The following is a 21,464-nucleotide window of genomic DNA, read 5'->3' on the forward strand; positions in this document are numbered from 1 at the left end:
ATCTTTTACAATAGTGAGAATGGCACATATTTAAAATGCTGATAATAATTTGTGCTGGTTTACTATGTTGATGAAACAAAGATAATATTAAGAATATGTAACTGTAAAAATGTTCCATTCTCAGTATACTACAAAATCCTATGGTCACAAATTGAAATGATTTGCATAATACATTATACATTATGTTAAGAGAACACTGATATATTAATCATACCTAATGTTGATATTTAATTATACCTCTATTTTAGTATATCATTATTTATTGAAAATTTGATACAAAAATACTCCCAAACAGTATATTCCATTCAGCACAGTGCCTGATTTCTAAAAGAAGATTTTTGGTTTTTTTTTTATTATCAGCATTATATCATGACCTTAAAAATTCACAAATATAGTAGACAACATTGGGCATCTAAGTGTTTTTAGCCTTCAATAATACATTACTTACCTGTTCATCATTCCTTTAGCTATCCCAAGGAACTCTTTAGAAAGGAAAGCAAACTAGAGAGCCACCTATTCAGAGTATATGTCATGTTAATTATTTTACCAGTTTACCAATTAGCAGCAACTTTTCAAATTACAAAATTTTACTTTCCTAAGCCATAGGATAAAACATCTCAAAAATATGGGAATCTATTCCCAGAACTGTAATAGCTCTTCTTCTGGCACTTATTGTTACTCTTTGTATTACAGACATTTATTTCCAAGTTAAAATTCCTGCTAACTGTAATCTTTATTCCAGCCTCAGAGGCTTTTTTGTCTTCTTACACCTCTGTGCTCCTTAATACTGAGACAAAAAGGAAAAAAATTCTGGATCCTTTGTTTGACACAAATAAACCTAGAGAGCAGTATTACTTCAGTGTCATCATTCTTACTATCTCCTTTCCTTTGCAAGTTTTTGTGTTCTTACCATCTACTGACCAATTGCAAGAATTTGGAGATTCTTCAATAAATACAGGACTATCTCCCCACACACTTTTACAGAATCCCTATTTGTCTGGAAATGTATAGATTTCAATGGCTCCCAATACCAAATACATGGAAATTGAATAGGAAACTAACCACATTGCTTTAATATTTTCAAAGTATTATCTATTATTTATGGATTAGTAATTGTAAATCCTGGCTGCATATTGAAATTAATGGGGGCCTTTTAAAACGGGTGCCATGGAACATTTTCCAGGATATAGCTATACTGTGTCAGAAAGCAAGTGTTTATAAATTTTCAAAAACCAGAAATCATATCAAATATCAAATATTTTCTTAGAACAAAATAAGATGACGGTAGAAATTAATCATAAAAGAAAAGAGGGAAAAATTTACACATTTGGAAACTGAACAACTGCTAAATACTGGGATGGGTAAATCAAAGAAGAAATAAAAATATTTCTTCACTGAGAAGAAAGACACAGTTTCATAACCCATGGGACACAGGAAAAGGAAATAAATCTGATCAGGAATAAAATGGGAGAAATCACAACAGATACCTCAAAAATACAAAGTACAAAGTCAAGTTCATAACAACGCATGCACACATTAGGAAAGAAGAAATAGCTCATCAATTACTTAACCACACAAATGGAGAAACTATAAAAAGAACAAAAAAGAAACATCAAAGTTGGAGAAAGAAAATCATAATAATTAGAGCAGAAATTTAATGATATAAATATTGAAAACTACAAAGCACTAATGGAACTAAGAACTGAATCTTGATAAAATTAATGATATTAACAAGCCTTTAGCTAGAGTCATGAGGGAAAATCAGGAATAAAATGGAAGAAATCACAACAGACACCTCAGAATTTTTTTTAAAAAATAAATATATGGAGGTTATTATGAGCAAGTGTATGGCACCAAGCTGAATAACCTGGATAAAATGAGTAAATTCTTAAGTTACTTAAGAAATAAGTTAACTTCAAAGGCTGAATCAGAAGTAAAAATACTGAAAAGACCAATATCATGCAAGAAAATTGAAACTGTAATTAAATTTTTCCACGAGAAAAAATGCCTTAAACCAAATGGGTTTACTATTGAGTTCTACAAAACCTTCAGAAAAAATGTACTACATATGTTCTTCAAGCTCTTCCAAAACATTGATGATGACATTGATCTTTCCTTAAAGCTTTTATGAAACCAACATCACCCTAATTTCAAAAGTAAAAAGAAACATACTAAAAATAAAACTACAGACCAATATTACTGATAAGCATTGATGCAAAAATCTTCAACAAAATCTTAGCAAATGGAGTCCAACAACATACCAAAAGGATAATGCATGTTTATCAATTAGGTTTTATCCTAAAGATAGAAGATTGGTTTAGCATACAAAAGTCATTAATGTTATTCATTATGTCAATAAAAAGATAAAAGTAATTGATCATATCTACTGATGTGGAAAAGCTCTTAAAAATGCCAACATCCATTTATTATAAATATTTTTAATAATATAAATAAATAAAATATTCTTCAAGATAGTAATGGCCATTTACAATGAACACATGGCTACCATTATATTCAATGGCAAACTGAAAGTCTTCACTCTGAGATCAGGTATAAGGCAAGAATGTCCTCTTTCACCGCTGCTACTTAAGGTAGTCTTGGAAACCTTACCATTGTTAATAAGATAAAAAAAAGAAATCATAGAAATTCAGATCAGAAAAAGGAGAAGTAAAACTACCACTATTTGTAGATAATATGGAATTATATCAAGAATACTATAAAAAGCTTTGTTAAAAACACTCTTAGAAACAATAAGTAGTACAGCAAAGTAGCTGACTACAAAATAAATACACTACAATCTGTTGCATTTTTATCTGGACCAATGAACAAAAGAACTTCTATTTCATCTAAATAAGATTAAAATATTTTCTCTATTTAAAATAGCACCCTAAGTATTCTGGTGATGTGTGGGCTACTGGAATGATGTATGTGTGAAAAAGTATAATTAACAGTATTGTAAATCACAGTAAATCAATAAAAATAGAAAACAAAATGAAAATAAAACTACCTGGAAAATCAAATACCTATGAATCAAACTAAAAGAGGATGTGAAAGACCTAAAACATGAGGACCACATGTCACTTATGAAAGAAATAAAGGGAACATCAGGAAATTTAAAAAGATCCCATGTTCATGTACTAAAATAATTAATATTGTCAAAAATTCTATCCAATTCTACCCACAGTACTATGTAGATTAAATGTGATTTCCATCAAAATCTTGGTGACATTCTTCAAAGAACTCAAACAAACAATATGGGAACATAAAACCCCAAGAATAGCCAAAACCATCTTGAAAAAAGAAGTTTGGAGATATCACATCTCTTGACTTTAAACTATGGTATAGGGCTACAGGAACCAATACATTATGGTAATAGAATAAGGATGGGATGACATATCAGTGGATCAGAATTGAGACCCCAGTGATAAACCCTCGCAGCTATGAATAGTTAATCTGGGGCAAAGGAGTTGTGTGCTTAAAGTGGAGCAAGGAAAGACTCTTCAAAAAATGTTCTTGGAAAATTGGATAACCACTTGTTAAAAAAATGAAATGAGGTGAGGAGTTAGGAGTGACAGTGCAGCAGGTAGGGCATTTGCCTTGCATGCTGTGGCTTAAGAACAAACCAATAAATAAGTGAAATTAGATTCATAACTTACAGCATACACAAAAATTTATTTAAAGTTGATTAAAGAGCTAAAGATTATGCCAGAAACTATAAAATACATTGATGCAGAACTCTCCAGATTTAGACATCAGAGGTATCTTCATTGACCTGATTCCATTAGCAACAGTATTGAAAACAAATAAAATTTGTTTCCAAACTATATGAAATTTAAAATATTTTTGCATGATGAAAGAAACCCAGGATTAAAAAACAAAACACCTAACTGACCTGGAGAGAGCATTCAGATAAAGTGCTATCATCTAAAATGTAGTTAGTAGTTACAAAACTCAGCAACAAATAACCCTGTTGAAAAATGGAAAATGAGATGATTGACATTTCCACAATGATATATGGGTGGCCAGTAAGCCTACGAAAAAGTCTTGGGGGTGTGGGAGGGATGCTGGGTCATTGGTGGAGGAGAATGGTCACTGGTGGAGGGATGGGTACTCGAGCACTGTATGACTAAACAAAAGCATGAAAATATGTAAATCTCTAACTGTACCCGCATGGTGATTCATTAATAAAAAATAATTTAAAAATTAAAAATCATATTATATATATTCTAGTATATATTATATTTGGCATATAGAATACAAAATAGAATACATTTATTAGAATACATAATATGATTTATTAATATATATTTGATATGCCAAATATAGTAACAATGATGGGTATCATTCCTCTTACCCAGAAAGAGACTCCAATGCGACACCACTGGGAAGAACGAGTAAAGAGAGGCTACTAAAATCTCAGGGCTAGGACGAATGAAGACGTTATTTGTGCACGCTCGAGCAAATCAATGATCAATGGCATGACAATGATACAGTGATATATATGACATATATATAATATTTATCATGGAATATAGTAAAACCACTAGAAAAAATAGGCATGTGGTTAGTAAGATCTTGGATGAAATTGGAAGGTATCTGTAAAGTGAAATAAGTCATAGATAGAAGGATAAATACAGGATAATCTCCCTTGTCTGTGTTATATAGAGAAACAAATCAAGGGTATGGAAAATCTCAATCAATAATTAGCCTCAGTTAATAGAATCAGATCTGAAATTGCTAGGCTGGGGAGAGAAGGAAGGGAAATGAATAGGCTACAGGGAAGTAATAAGGAGAAATAATGAGGATCTTGAGCATGTGAGTAGTGCAAAGGGAGGTAACTGTATTTACTAAAACCAAAATTATTAATTAACAAATAGTGGTGGCAGGGGTGTGAGGGAAGGAACATTAAACCAGGGTGGAAATAGGATGGAAAGGAGGGTCTTGGACAACGGTCATGAGGGTATCTTTGTACATTGACACCAGAAGAGATAGCACAGTGGGTAGGGCGTTTGTTTTGCTGACCAGGGTTTGATTCCTCCGTCCCTCTCGGAGGGCCCGGCAAGCCCGGCAAGCTCGCCTGCACGGCAGAGCCTGGCAAGCTACCTGTGGCATATTCAATATGCCAAAAACAGTACCAACAAGTCCCACAATGGAGACATTACTGGACCCACTCGAGCAAATTGATGAACAACGGGAGGACAGTGCTACAGTGCTACCAGAAACTTAAACACTACGGTAACCCTGTCACCTAAACTATAATTAAAAGATGTATGTAGATATAAATACATTCATACTTATATGTACACAAATACATGTATATGTAAATAAAATATGTACATAATATACACACGTATGTATATACAAACACACATACCTATATGTATATTGTGTGTATATGTATTTATGTATCCATACATATATATGTTTGTGCCTAAATCAATTGCGGAAATAATTCAATCTGAATATAAGACATTGATGAATATCATGGTTGGAAAACTTAAATGAATTGCTTGGTGTCAGCACTAAATCTTACTCTAGTGACTTTTTTTCCTTAGTTTCTCAAGCAGACGTAAGTGGGCAAGAAAATCAGTTATGATTTATTTGATATTTACAGTACAGAGGTAGGGCGGTCACCTTGCATGCAGCTGAACTGGGTTCGATTCTTCGGCCCCTCTTGGAGAGCCTGACAAGCTACCGAGAGTTTCTTTCCCAAACAGCAGAACCTGGCAAGCTACCCAATATGCCAAAAACAGTAACAACAAGTCTCACAATGGAAATGTTTACTGGTGCCCTCTTGAGCAAATTGATGAGCAATGGGATGACAGTGACAGTGACAGATATATTTATTTAATATGTAACATGGGGAAAATCAAGAAAAATGTTTTCTTCATTTGTTCCTTTTCCTTTTTATATTATTATGGAGATTTGTCACAGTGAATCCTTAAAGAAAATGTACTATGCAGCTGTTAGGAAAGATGAAATGAAGAAATTTGCATATAAGTGGATGGACATGGAGAATACCATGCTAAGTGAAATGAGTCAGAAAGAGAGGGACAGACGTAAAATGACTGTACTCATTTGTGGAATATAAAGTAATATAATAGGAGACTAACAACGAAGGATAGTAGAGATAAGGGCCAGGAAGATGGCTCCACGGTTTGGAACCTGGTCTCACATGCTGGGAGAAAAGGTACTGGGATAGAGAAGGGACCACTAAGTAAATGATGGTTGAAGGGCTCACTCGGGATGGGAGATGCATGCTGAAAGTAGGCTATGGACCAAACATGATGACCACTTAGTACCTGTATTGCAAACCATAACACCAGGTAGATAGATAGATAGATAGATAGATAGATAGATAGATAGAGAGAGAGAGAGAGAGAGAGAGAGAGAGAGAGAAACAGAGACAGACAGATAGAGAAAAAGTGACACAGAGAGAGGAGTAAGAAGGAATGTGCCTGCCACAGAGGCAGGGGATGAGGAGGGGTAGGGGTGATGGGAGGGATACTGGGAATATTGGTAGTAGAGAATGGGCACTGGTATATGAATGGGTACTCAAACATTATATGACTGAAATGTAATCACAAAAGTTTGTAAGTCTATAAAAACAAATAATAAAAAATGTTTTAAAAAGAATGTGCTTTCTATATTTCTATATACAAAGAGTAAAGATCCTTCCTTGTAAATAGTTGTGGAGAACTATTATTTCTAGAATCACACCATTGTTGCCTTTTCACTTTTCTTCCAAATATCATATCTGCTCCACAAATCCTTCTTTTCACATTCAGATTCCTCTAATGTCACTTTCAAGAATAAATAATTATTTTTCAATCTATGGGGGGAAATAGAGAATTAGGTCAAGATGAATAAGTTAATACATTTTACTAACATAAATCTCTACATGAAAGTAATGGAACATAATTAATGTAACCCCTAATTTCTAGTAATTTCTGAAATATAAGTAATATCTAAAGACTTTTCTTCAATTAAGACATAGTGTACAAATTAAAATATATTTGTCGCTCCCCACCCCCTGCCCGCCGCGGCTCGGGGCTTCTCCTGAAGCCCCTGCCTGGCACCTTGCCGCCGCCGCCGTCGGATCCTGACCAATCTCCATCCTGCAGGTAAACAGGCAATCCCTTGGAGAGCCTGCCTCAGTGCGGAGAAGCCCCCCTCCCCACCCCCTGCCCGCCGCGGCTCGGGGCTTCTCCTGAAGCCCCTGCCTGGCACCTTGCCGCCGCCGCCGTCCAATCCTGACCAATCCCCACTCTGCTGCTTAGGGGCGTGTCCTCATCTCAGGGGGCGTGGCCTAAAAAGTGGGCGTGGCCTCTTTCCAGAGCGGCCAACGCTAACGCGGCCGCAGTTATTCTTTGCTACCTCAGCTCAATCCGTACTGTGGATTCCTTTGAAAACTCACTTTTGCGATCTCAAACATTTACGCAAAAGAGCCATTAGCTTAGGCTGACAGTATAAAAGCTATCAGTGAATAAGGGAAGTTTAGCACAATCGGAGCCCCTTCTTCCCACAAAAACGAAGAGGAATAAATAACTACAAGGTTCCAACTCTGCACTTCCGTGACAATATGAAGAAACAGCGAAAATCCCCTCCACCAAGAGAGGGAGAACAAAAGATACTAGAAACCTCAAAAGAGTTTCCCAACATCTACGACCTCTCAGATAAACAATTCAGAGAGGAAATATGGAGGAGAGTCGACCTACTCCAAGCAACTATGGAACAGACATCCAATAAATTAAGGGAGGAGATGAATCAAGCGCTGGAACGGTCTACCAAGAAAATACAGGAAGAAATGAGAGCAGAAATGAGAGCAGAAATTTCAAACCTTCGAACCGAAGTCTCACAAATAAAGCAATCGGTAGATGAAATAAAAATATCACTAGATGCCCTCAACAGCAGAATGACTACAGCCGAAGACAGAATCAGCGAGCTTGAGGATGAGCTGCAGAAAGCTTACAGACAGCAACAAATCATGGCCAAAGACCTCAAAATGGCTATAGAGCGAATCAGAGCCCTGGGGGATGACTTCAAGAGGAACAACATAAGAATCATTGGAGTACCAGAACCACAGGGAAGTAACCCCAATGAAAAAAACATAGTCAAAGACATCATCACTAAGAAATTTCCAGAGCTGGAGAAGGCAGGCGTCCAGATACAAGAAGTCCGAAGAGTGCCAGCAAAAAGAGACCCAAATAAAAAGACTCCAAGGCATATCATAGTCAGAATGGCGGATGCTGTAGATAGAGACACAATTCTACAAGTAGCAAGGTCAAAGAGGGAAATCACATACAAAGGAGCACCCCTCAGATTTACGGCCGATCTGTCAGAAGAAACCCTCCGAGCCCAAAGACAATGGTGGGACATAGTGAAAAAACTCAACGAAATGAATGCCTCACCAAGAATACTTTATCCAGCTAAACTCTCACTCAAACTCGAAGGAACCATACACTATTTCTCGGATAAACAACAGCTCAGGAACTTCATAGACTCAAAACCAATCTTGAAAGAAGGTCTAAAGGGGCTACTGTAAGACAAGGAGGAGCCCCATAAGAACAACAAATCCCACAGAAAGATGACACAAAACCACATCACAATAATCTCTCTCAATGTCAATGGCCTAAATGCACCTATCAAAAGACACAGAGTGGCTAAATGGATCCGGAAATTAAACCCAACATTCTGTTGCCTGCAAGAAACACACCTGAACAAACAGAGTAAACATACACTCAAAGTCAAAGGATGGAAAACAATCCTCCAAGCAAACAACCCCCTTAAAAAAGCTGGAGTGGCCATCCTGGTATCCGACAACATAGATTTCAGGATGAAAAAGATCAAAAGGGACAGCGAAGGTCATTTTCTGTTTATCAAGGGATATGTACAACAGGAAGAAATCACACTCTTAAACGTATATGCTCCTAACAAACGACCGGCTAAATATTTAAAACGACTCCTAACAGACTTCAAAGAGGACATCACTAACAGCACAATTGTAGTCGGAGACTTCAATATGGCCTTATCACCTCTAGATAGATCCACAAGAACAAAACTCAACAAGGAAACACTGACTCTGAATGAAGAAATTGAAGAGAGAGGCCTAATAGACCTATACAGGGCCTTACACCCCAAAAAGAAATAATACACATTCTTTTCCAGTGCACATGGAACATTTTCAAAAATAGACCATGTACTGGGCCCCAGAACATACCTCAATAGAATCGGAAAAATAGAAATTGTATCAACCATCTTTTCAGACCACGATGCGCTGAAGATAGAAGCTAACCACCCACAAATACGGAAAATCAAATCAAACACCTGGAAATTAAACAATTCCATGTTGAACAATGAGTGGGTCAAGAAGGAAATCAAGGAAGAAATCAAAAGATACTTAGAAACAAATGAGAATGAAGACACGAGCTACCAAAACCTATGGGACGCAGCTAAAGCCGTGTTAAGGGGAAAATTTATAGCTCTCCAAGCATTCCTCAGGAAGGAAGAAAGGATCCACATAGATAGCTTGACTTCACGACTCAAGACCCTAGAAAAGGACCAGAGAAAGGACCCCAAACCAGACCGAAGGAAAGAAATAATAAAAATTAGAGCAGAAATTAATGACATCGAAACCAAAAAAACAATCCGAAAGATCAATGAAACAAAGAGTTGGTTCTTTGAGAAAATAAATAAGATTGATAAACCGCTAGCAAGTCTCACAAAGAAAGAAAGAGAGAAAACTCTAATAAATCGAATCAGAAATGAAAAGGGGGACATCATAACAGAAACCAGTGAGATTCAAAAGATCATTAGAGACTACTTTGAAAGTCTTTACGCCACAAAAAAGGAGAACCTAAAAGAAATGGATGGATTCCTTGATTCCTATAATCTCCCAACACTGAAGAAAGAAGACCTGGAATACCTGAATAGACCCATCAATGTTAAGGAAATTGAAACGGTAATCAAAAACCTCCCCAAAAACAAAAGCCCAGGCCCAGATGGTTTCACTGGCGAATTCTTCCAAACATTTAAAGAAGACCTATTGCCTGTTTTCCTCAAACTTTTCCAGGAAATTGAAAAAACAGGAACTCTCCCAAACAGTTTCTATGAAGCACATATCTCCCTAATACCAAAAGCAAACAAAGACACCACTAAGAAAGAAAATTACAGACCAATTTCCCTGATGAACACCGATGCGAAGATCCTCAACAAAATACTAGCAAATAGGATCCAACAACTCATCAAAAAGATCATACATCACGACCAAGTGGGATTCATCCCAGGGATGCAAGGATGGTTTAACATTCGGAAATCAATCAATATAATCCAGCATATCAACAAAAGTAAAGATAAAAACCATATGATCATATCAATAGATGCAGAGAAAGCATTTGACAAGATCCAACATCCTTTCATGATGAAAACCCTCGCCAAAATGGGGTTTGGAGGAACTTTCCTCAAGATAGTCGAAGCCATCTATCACAAGCCTACGGCAAGCATTATCCTCAACGGGGAAAAACTAAGGGCCTTTCCTCTGAGATCAGGCACAAGACAAGGATGCCCACTCTCACCACTGCTCTTCAATATAGTACTGGAAGTACTTGCGATAGCTATTAGACAAGAAAAAGAGATTAAGGGCATCCAGATAGGAAGGGAAGAAATCAAACTCTCACTATTTGCAGACGACATGATACTATATCTAGAGAAGCCTAAAACCTCTACTAAGAAACTCTTAGAAACAATAGACTTATACAGTAAAGTTGCAGGCTACAAAATCAATACCCAAAAATCCATGGCCTTCATATATGCAAACAATGAGGCAGAGGAAAGGGACATGAAAAAAGCAATCCCATTCACAATCGTGCCCCAGAAAATCAGGTACCTCGGAATCAGCTTAACCAAGGAAGTAAAAGACCTTTACAAAGAAAACTACATAACGCTACTCCATGAAATCAAAGAGGACATGAGGAAATGGAAACATATACCCTGCTCGTGGATAGGGAGAATCAATGTTGTCAAAATGGCAATACTCCCTAAAGCATTATACAGATTCAATGCGATCCCTATAAGTATACCCATGACATTCTTCAAAGAAATGGATCAAGCAATCCTAAAATTCATATGGAATAACAAACGTCCAAGGATAGCTAAAACAATTCTTGGGAAAAAGATGATGGGAGGCATCACCATCCCCAACCTCAAACTTTACTACAAAGCAGTAACAATTAAAACAGCATGGTACTGGAACAAAGGCAGAGCCGTAGACCAATGGAACAGGGTGGAATATCCCTACACACAACCCCAAATGTATGACCATCTAATCTTTGATAAGGGAGCAAGAGATGTGAAGTGGAGCAAGGAAAGCCTCTTTAACAAATGGTGCTGGCACAACTGGACAACCACATGCAAAAAAATGGGTTTAGACCTTGACCTGACACCATGCACAAAAGTCAGATCAAAATGGATTAAAGACCTCAACATTAGACCACAAACCATAAGGTACATTGAAGACAAGGTCGGCGAAACCCTCCACGATATTGAAGATAAAGGTATCTTCAAAGGTGACACGGAACTAAGCAATCTAGTAAAAACAGAGATCAACAAATGGGACTACATTAAACTAAAAAGCTTCTGCACCGCAAGAGATACAGTGACCAGAATCCAAAGACTATCCACAGAATGGGAAAGGATATTTACACAATACCCATCAGATAAGGGGTTGATATCAATGGTATATAAAGCACTGGTTGAACTCTACAAGAAGAAAACATCCAACCCCATCAAAAAATGGGGCGAAGAAATGAACAGAAACTTTACCAAGGAAGAAATACGAATGGCCAAAAGGCACATGAAAAAGTGCTCTGCATCACTAATCATCAGAGAGATGCAGATCAAAACAACTTTGAGATACCACCTCACACCACAGAGACTAGCACACATCCAAAAGAACAAAAGCAACCGCTGTTGGAGAGGATGTGGGGAGAAAGGGACCCTTCTTCACTGCTGGTGGGAATGCCGACTGGTTCAGCCCTTCTGGAAAACAATATGGACGACTCTCAAAAAATTAGATATTGAATTCCCATTTGACCCAGCAATACCACTGCTGGGAATATATCCCAGAGAGGCAAAAAAGTACAATCGAAATGGCATCTGCACATGTATGTTCATCGCAGCACTGTTTACAATAGCCAGAATCTGGAAAAAACCCGAATGCCCCAGAACGGATGACTGGTTGAGGAAACTTTGGTACATCTATACAATGGAATACTATGCAGCTGTTAGAAAAAAGGAGGTCAAGAATTTTGTAGTCAAGTGGATGGGCATGAAAAGTTTCATGCTGAGTGAAATGAGTCAGAAGGAGAGAGACAGACATAGAAAGATTGCACTCATCTATGGTATATAGAATAACAGAATGGGAGACTAACACCCAAGAACTGTAGAAATAAGTACCAGGAGGTTGACTCCATGGCTTCGAGGCTGGCCTCACGTTCCGGGGAAAGGTCAACTCAGAGAAGCGATCACCAACTACATTGTAGTCGAAGGCCATGTGGGGGAAGGGAGTTGCGGGCTGAATGAGGGCTAGAGACTGAGCACAGCGGCCACTCAACACCTTTATTGCAAACCACAACAGCTAATTAGAGAGAGAAAACAGAAGGGAATGCCTTGCCACAGTGGCAGGGTGGGGTGGGGGGGAGATGGGATTGGGGAGGGTGGGAGGGACACTGGGTTTACGGGTGGTGGAGAACGGGCATTGGTGAAGGGATGGGTTCCAAACTTTGTATGAGGGAAGTATAAGCACAAAAGTGTATAAATCTGTAACTGTACCCTCACGGTGATTCTCTAATTAAAAATAAATAAATTAAAAAATAATAATAAAAAAAAATAAAATAAAATATATTTGTCGTGGGGAGAAAGGGACCCTTCTACACTGCTGGTGGGAATGCCAACTGGTTCAGCCCTTTTGGAAAACAATATGGACGATTCTCAAAAAATTAGATATTGAGCTCCCATTTGACCCAGCAATACCACTGCTGGGAATATATCCCAGAAAAGCAAAAAAGTATAGTCAAAATGACATCTGCACTTATATGTTCATTGCAGCACTGTTTACAATAGCCAGAATCTGGAAAAAACCCGAGTGCCCTAGAACAGATGACTGGTTGAAGAAACGTTGGTACATCTATACAATGGAATACTATGCAGCTGTTAGAAAAAAGGAGGTCATGAATTTTGCATATAAGTGGATTGGCAAGGAAAGTATCATGCTAAGTGAAATGAGTCAGAAAGAGAAAGACAGACATAGAAAGATTGCACTCATCTATGGAATATAGAATAACAGAGTAGGAGACTAACACCCAAGAATAGAAGAATAGTAGAAATAAGTACCAGGAGGTTGACTCCATGGCTTGGAACCTGGCCTCACATTCTGGGGAGAGGGCAACTCAGAGAAGGGATCACCAAGTATAATGGGGTCGGAGGCCATGCGGGAGAAGGGTGATGCGGGCTGAATGTAGACTAGAGACTGAACACAGTGGCCACTCAACACCTCTATTGCGAACCACAACACCTAATTAGAGAGAGAGAACAAAAGGAAATGCCCTGCCACAGTGGCAGGGTGGGGTGGGGGGAGATGGGATTGGGGAGGGTAGGAGGGATGCTGGGTTTACCGGTGGTGGAGAATGGGCACTGGTGAAGGGATGGGTCCTCAAACTTTGTATGGGGGAAACATGAGCACAAAAATGTATAAATCTGTAACTGTACCCTCACGGTGATTCACTAATTGAAAATAAATAAATTTTAAAAAATTTAAAAAATTAAAAATATATATTTGTTTTCTGATTCTATTCTTTCTTTTTTACATTCTTTCCAACTCTTTCTCTTTTCCTCTTCCACCTTTCTTTTTTGTTTTTCCTTTCTTTTCATTGTTTTTATTTTTCTTTTATATATTCCAACTATCAAAAAGCAATGTTATAGCTGTTTTCTTGCAAAGGAGCAGCAGATTTAGTAAAATGTACTCTTTATTTTGTCAAAGAACCAGAAGACTGCCCATAGTTTTCTGATCCCTCATTTTAAAAGTGTTCATCTACCTGAAATAAGAGGAAAAGAAGTCATGATTCTCTCTGAAGACACATGGCATATTGATTACAGTTCCTTTATCTCTTCATGCATTCCGTTGCAGTCTGTTTAAAGAAAACAAGCGTCCACTATGAGATTTGGCTTGACTAATTACAGTTTTACAACTTGGGAAACAAGCAACAATGGAAGAACAGTGGCACCTCAACTAGAATGTGTACACACTGGGGAAGGCGGGGGCTATCACTCCAGTTGGTCCTGGATGCCCTTAGCACTGTCTGTGGGGTCACAGCTACTAACATCAACATTTACTTTCTTATGCAAGGCCTCTGCATTTTTTCCTGTTTCTTTGGGAGTTAATTCTTTAGGAATGTTTATATGAAGGTTTTTAAAGAGGAGGAGTAAAGAGTGTAATGTATTTTTATTGCTGATGCTTGGCTAGGATCCTAAGGCCATTTAAAAATACTGTCAGTGAGTTACATTGTTCAAAGCATTTGTTTAGGTTCTGGAGAGATCATTAATGAACTAATCAGAAACTTCACCTCCAAAGATTTATTTGTCTCTCTGTTTTTAAATTTCTAGCCTGGATGTGTAAATACCACGGAAGTGGATATTAAGAAGTCATCCAGAATGAGAAACCCACACAAAACACGGAAGGTAAAAAATCAACATTTGTTGTGTTAATCTTGGTAATAAGTTGCACTGTTTTAAAGATGCTGGACATTAAAAAAACAAACAACAAAAAAAAATACCTTTTCCCATCTTACATGGTTGCTTGTTCCATCTTCAATACGTATCCATTTTGCTAGCCTTGAAGAAAACCTATGAGTTCAAAACCTGGTAACTTGATAGTCTCTGTCTCCAGAGAAGTCCTTTCTCTGTCAGTCCTTATCTTTGAGTATGACCAAGACCCAAGGCACGGAGGTTACTTGACAGGATGAATATGGCATAAGGAAAGTAGGACACTAAGGACCACTCATCCCTTCATTAAATGAGAGTCTTCAGTAGCAAAAGGAACTTCCTTTACAGCCCAGAAATGAAGGTAGATAATGTATATGTAGATGATATACATGCATATATATTATATTATATATTGTGTGTTCAAAAACGAATGAATGAAAGATGGTGGTGTCTTGCCTGCCACATGTGTTTGGTGGCCATGAGCTGCTTCCCCACCACGGCCTGCTGCAGCTGCCAACAGACACGTGAAGGAGGGAACAGGGCTGCCAGACTGGTGGGCGTTCAGTTGCTGTTCATTTGATTTTCCCCACATGCCTGTTCCAGTCTCACACTCCCCTCATTCCCATCTCCTCCTGTTCCCCATGCTAGTCTCTCTGCGCTCCATCTCCCCATCTTCGTCTAGACCTCAACTTTCCAAAGTTGGGGGCTCAACTACTACACAGATGAGGTAGCACAATCAACATATGAAAGCCCTTCCTTCCTGGGGAAGCTCTTTTAAGACAAAGGTCTGCTAGGAGATCCACTCAAGGACATATTTTTATCTAAGGACATACTTCTTTTTTCCTTAGTCCATAAACAATCATCTTAGATTTACTTACTAAATGATCTTTCCAGTCATTTTGTATGGACACAGTAAGAGACATAATAATCTTATAGAGTGGCTTTCCTGGGGACATCTCACTATAGATCTCAGACTATAGTGCTCAAGCCAGATAGTTCTTTCCTAACCCTTGCAGGGTCTTTATCCAGTTGTTACTCTTTGGATCATGACAGAATTTGTCCATGACCATGCTCTTAACTTATAGTTAAGTATTATTATGCTTGGCCTGGCCCATTTTGATACCTGGTAGCTCACAGCTTGCCCTAGGTCCATCCAGTCCCTTTGTTGGGGCCCTGTTTTTGGGGTGCTAGGAACTAAGGGCAGCTGAGGCTTAAGTCGAGTAAATATGCCCAGAAGTTATTCAGAGTTAATTAACTCCCAAGTTACAAAATCATAGCATAACTCTTTATGTGTCTATACAAAAAGGACATTCCTCTAAACTATACAAAGGACATAAGAAAAAGAGAAAAGTGATATTTCACTTATAAATACAAATCCAGGGATCTCTGAAGCCTTTGACTTTAAAAGTCACTTTACAAGTCACTGCTTAGGGGAAATGAGTGACTAACAGGTAGAGAAAGCAGAGCAGAGGAGTTAAAGATGAATACTGAGGAGGGGCTGGAGCAATAGCACAGTGGGTAGGGCTTTTGACTTGCTTGCGGCTGACCCGGGTTGAATTCCCAGCCCATATGGTCCCCGAGCACCGCGAAGAGTAATTCCTGAGTGCATGAGCCAGGAGTAACCCCTGTGCATCGCTGGGTGTGACCCAAAAAGCAAAGAAAACAACAACAACAACAACAACAAAAAAGATGAATACGGAGGAATGGGAGTGCTTCAGGAGCATTGTGATGGGTATTATTCAGTAAACCTAAGCTCCTTGTGGAAAAAGAGAAAGCCCAAACCAATGATATCCTACAATATAATATATATATATAATGCCCTTCTCATATATAATGAAATATAATTTATATATAACATCATAAAGACCTTTAGTTACAAGTAATATAAAAGAGCCCCTTTTAAATATCAGAATTTTGTGACATATTCATAAGATAATCATTATGCTATCAAGCACATCCCCCATTTTGTGAGGAAAATACATAACAACAAAAAGCTATCCTGATATTTATTTATAATTTAAAAATCTGTTGTAAACCCATAGGATCAGTGTCTACATATTTATTTCAGATAACATAGGCATAAAAAAAACATAAAAAAATTACTTTGGTGTTAAGATAAAGAATATGACACAAAACACACAAAAACACACATTCTATTTCAAAGTAGTGCTTGAAATCATTTGTCCTAACTGAGAAAATAGACAAAACAAACCAGTCAATGTTTCTCTTTTGACTCACCTTCCTTACCTTACTTACCTTCCTTCATCCTTTGCTTATAGGATATTGTAAGTATATTACAATCCAGCTTTGAGGGAAAATAATTTTAAAAAATGCAACTAGCTATTTAAAAAGTACATTAAAACTTTTCTTGCTGATTTTTGAAGTATTTCACCTCAAATACCTTATACTGTATCAAACTTTCACCAAGAGACACCAACTGGGATACATTTTAACTTGGAAGAGAGGTATAGATTAATGAGGTAGAATTTATTTTTAATTTATTTTTAAATTGAAATCAAAGTTACAAAGTCATTCATAATTGGGTTTCAGTCATATAATGCTCCAATATACATCCCTTCACCAGTGTACATTTCCCTCCATCCCAGTTTTCCTCCTCCCTTCTCCTCCGCCTCTGTGGTATGTGCTGATCTCTCTCTCTCTCTCTGATTCTCTCTGTCTCTTTGTCTCTGTATTCCTGTCTCTGTCTCTGTCTCTCTCTGTCTCTCCGTCTGTCTGTCTGTCTGGCTCTCTCTCTCTCTCTCTCTCTGTTTGGGCCTTAGGCAATACAGATACTTTAAGGTATAATGTTTTCCCTACTTTCAACACTCAATTCCTGTATAAAGCTATAATTTCCAACTATTATTCAGGTAGAATTCAAAGATAATGGAGTCATCACTGACAAGTTTTAACATTTTGTGAAATACTGATTTCTTACCAGTATTCCACGTGTCATTATTCTTTTAGAGTTTGGAAAATAGTAGAATGTATTCTTGCTCTTCAAGCACCATTTGCTCTTATTTAGTGATAGAAAACCATGAGATAGAGCAAGATAAAATGCAATTAAAAAAATGGAACTATGACACTATAGTTCTGTTAGTGGAGATTTTTAGATGAATTTCTTATAAGTAAATAATGATATAACAACAGAGTTTAACTACAAAGCCATATAAGACTAAAATTACCAGAATAGAAAGCTATCTTGACTAGCTTGCCTAACGTATTTTATACAATTTGAGAACACTTATTTTCACTGCTTGATAAATATTGGGATTTTTTTTTCTAAATTGAACTCTTGGATTGGTCAGACATGTATGAATCTTCAAATATTTGATGAAACTGGCATGGCCATGCTTCCAAATAATACCTTTGTAGCATTATATCACTGAAACCCAATTATGAACAACTTTGTAACTGTATATCTTACTGTGATTCAATTAAAATCATGCTCTAATGAGAATTCATTGAAAAGAACATGCAACAAAATAAAAATCTGTAAATATATATTTAAAAAATTACAGCATTTTATTCAGTCTGCTTGTCCTAAACTCTAATTGACTAAAAGGGTAGAAATGAATATTCTTACCATGATAAAAACATTAGAAATCTAAAATCAAGGTTCAAATAAATTTTATTCCTGGTGTGACCTTTCTAACTGGCTTGTCCTATTTTGTCTTCAGCTAACTGAAGCTCTGCCACATTATGCAGAGTAACTTGTTTCACTCAAAATACTGATTTAAATTTTTATCTCATCAAGAATTTTTCTTTTTTTTGAAGTTTTTAAAAATATTTATTATTTTTTGGGGGAAGTTAACATGTGAATAGGAAATGGAAAAAAGAAGCAAAGAACTGTCATACACAATTACACGCAGTTATGTCTGACATGTCCTTCTAGGTCCTGTTTACCTACACAACTAAACATCCATTATGTTATTAAGATCATATGTTTATGTGTCATGCTTCTTTATATACCATGAATATTTACCATTTCAAAGTTTCAAAACTATAGAGTAATTGGTAAACAAAGATATATAACACTAACTGGAAGGAAAAATTTTACTCCAGCCTTTCTTGGCAATGAAAATTTCTTAAAAGACAAATATGGCAGCAAAGCCTCTAGATAAATATATTGGCATAGTTATAATTAAAATACTGCATTCCCTGTAATGTTCAAGTGAAAATGAGATAAAGTAACCCAGTAACAAAGTATAAGCTTCTAAGAGAATTATCCACTCATTCTAGTAAAATGTTAGTAAGGAAGCCTAGTGCTAATGAAGTACCAACACTGTGTTCCTGCACAAAGCCAGAGACGCATCAAACCAACCAGCAACATCCAATGTGACCAGAACAGCCCCTTCCCCTGCAAGTCACTCTCCCCTGTGCTGCCAACTGCAGAAACAAGACTTGATGTTTTATTACTCAGAGGTGGTTTAACAAGGATATGTCCCAGAAGCTCCCTTTATATCAGTTACAACAGATAATATATATATATTATAATATATATAATATATAATTATATATATATACACACAAATTGGTTTAATTCACTAAGTCCTACTTTTTATCATACACTGTCACCTCAGGACATCTAAAAGCTTAGATGTTGCAAAGTAATCAATGAACTTTGTCCAAAATAAACACTGGTATACAAAAGTACACATCTAGACCTACAGTTATAATCTCGACTGTCTTCTAGCTGAGTTACTATCAGAGCCCTTCCTTTCACCCTTCCTCTTCTTTCTTCACCATTTCAGTGGCCAAGAATAGGACACATCTTGCTCCAATAGGTGGATTAATAGACTCCCAGAAGACAGCCCTTCCTAAAAACTAAAAATTATATAGGAATGCTTTACTAATATTACTTTTTAAAATATATTGTATTAAGACTTATAGCCATGTTAACTAAAATGCACATATAAAACAAAATAATCTGAACGTGCCTATAAGATTCATGGGTACAGAACCCTTCCCTGCAACCCCCTCCCCAACAGTCAGCATTCCCTTCATAAGTTCCTTTCCCAGATACAACCATTCCTATGAATTCTTTTTAAAAAGGTTCTTTTCTTTCTACTTTTGATGTTGTACTTTCAAACATCTATAATTAAGTGTTTCAAACAAGGATTTGTTTTGTCCTTTGTCCACTACAATGTGAGTGCCTTCTATATAAAAGCTTTCTAACCTAGGATTTTTTAAAGATTTTTAATTTTTTTTGGGGGGTGGGGGGTTGGGCCACACCCGACTGTGCTTAGGGCTTCCTCTTGCCTCTCCACTCTGCAATTATGCCTGGTGGGCTTGGAGGTAAGGGGGAATCAAACCCAGGTTGGCCACATGCAATGCAAGCACCAACCTGTTGTGCTGTTGCTCCAGCTCCTCTTGCCTAGAATCTTGCCTCTTCTCATCCCTATCAACCCAGTGGACAGACTGGGTTGACAAAACGACTCTAAGTGGATATTAACAGTTATTACTCCCTCAAATTGTTTTCAGAAGCCTTTCCTAAGAATTTCAACAAAGTGTACACAATGGACTTATTTACTAACTCTACTTTTACACTGGCAACCTCTTTAACATCTAGAAAGACTAGATGTTTGCAATTAGGACATTTGTCCTTTATATACAATATATACACAGCTAAATAAAGCAAAAGACAGACATATTGGACAAACTAAGTCCTTATTTGAAACATCTAGTCTTTCTAGATGTTTAGAAGTGCACAAAGTATGTTAAAAGTAGAGGTAGTGAAATTATCACATTTTGTAGATAGTTTTTTGTTAAAATACATTAGAGGTCGTCTTTTGGAAATGGAATGACCAGAATGAGTCATCTGCTTCTGAACAGTTTTCATTTGTACTGGTTCAAAGAGGGAGGAGGGGATCACAAAGAGTGTTAGACTCATATGTTTTTAGTTAGGCGAGATTAGCCATTGTCCCTTATGTCTGTCATCAAGAATTTTTCTTCTTGGGGCTGCAGTGATAGCACAGCGGGTAGGGAGTTTGCCTTGCAAGCAGCTGACCCGGGTTCAATTCCCAGCATCCTATATGGTTCCCTGAGCACCGCCAGGAGTGATTTCTGAGTGCAGAACCAGGAGTAACCCCTGAGTATCACCGGGTATGACCCCAAAAAAGCAAAAAAAAAAATAAGCAAAAAAAAAATCGATTTGTTCAAGCAGGCACCAGTAACGTCTCCATTGTGAGACTTGTTGTTACTGTTTTTGGCATATCCAATATGCCACGGGTAGCTTGCCAGGCTCTGCCGTGCAGGAGGGATACTCTCAGTAGCTTGCCAGACTCTCCAAGAGAGGCACAGGAGTCAAACCTGAATCAGCCATGTGCAAGGCAAACGCCCTACCCGCTGTGCTCATAATCTGTCAGGTACAGCCATATTGACAGAAAACTTTGACATCACAGAAAGAATATCTCTATATGATGATAGCTAGAGTACTAATGAATACAGGAAACATGAGAAAATATGTAGAAAAGCATTTTTGGATATGTAAATGAACCCAGAATTTGGACTGATATCTGTAACTTCAGAACACATGTTCCAAAGCAGCAGTGGTTTTTCTTTTCTCTGTCCTTTACTTTAGCTTAGTAATAAGAACAATGTACAGGATAAATATACATAACAATGACCAAGTTCAGGGTTAAATATCTTGTTTTTCTGCTATCGATGCAGAAGTTACAACTATTTGTTATTTAATAGGCCATTCTGTG

General features: G+C 37.3%; 1 protein-coding gene across 4 annotated transcripts in view; it reads left to right on the top strand.

Annotated features, from left to right (window-relative positions):
- Positions 1-21,464, top strand: part of RGS7 (regulator of G protein signaling 7) — a 467,594-nt gene that overhangs the window by 393,411 nt on the left and 52,719 nt on the right. For all 4 annotated transcript variants that reach the window (XM_055147307.1, XM_004619017.2, XM_004619018.2 and 1 more), the window contains exon 10: positions 14,659-14,733. In XM_055147307.1, the coding sequence (XP_055003282.1) occupies positions 14,659-14,733 (75 nt within the window). The remainder of the gene's footprint in view (positions 1-14,658; positions 14,734-21,464) is intronic.

This window comes from Sorex araneus, chromosome 9 (assembly GCF_027595985.1).
Source record: "Sorex araneus isolate mSorAra2 chromosome 9, mSorAra2.pri, whole genome shotgun sequence".
In the NCBI taxonomy this organism is placed as follows: domain Eukaryota; kingdom Metazoa; phylum Chordata; class Mammalia; order Eulipotyphla; family Soricidae; genus Sorex; species Sorex araneus.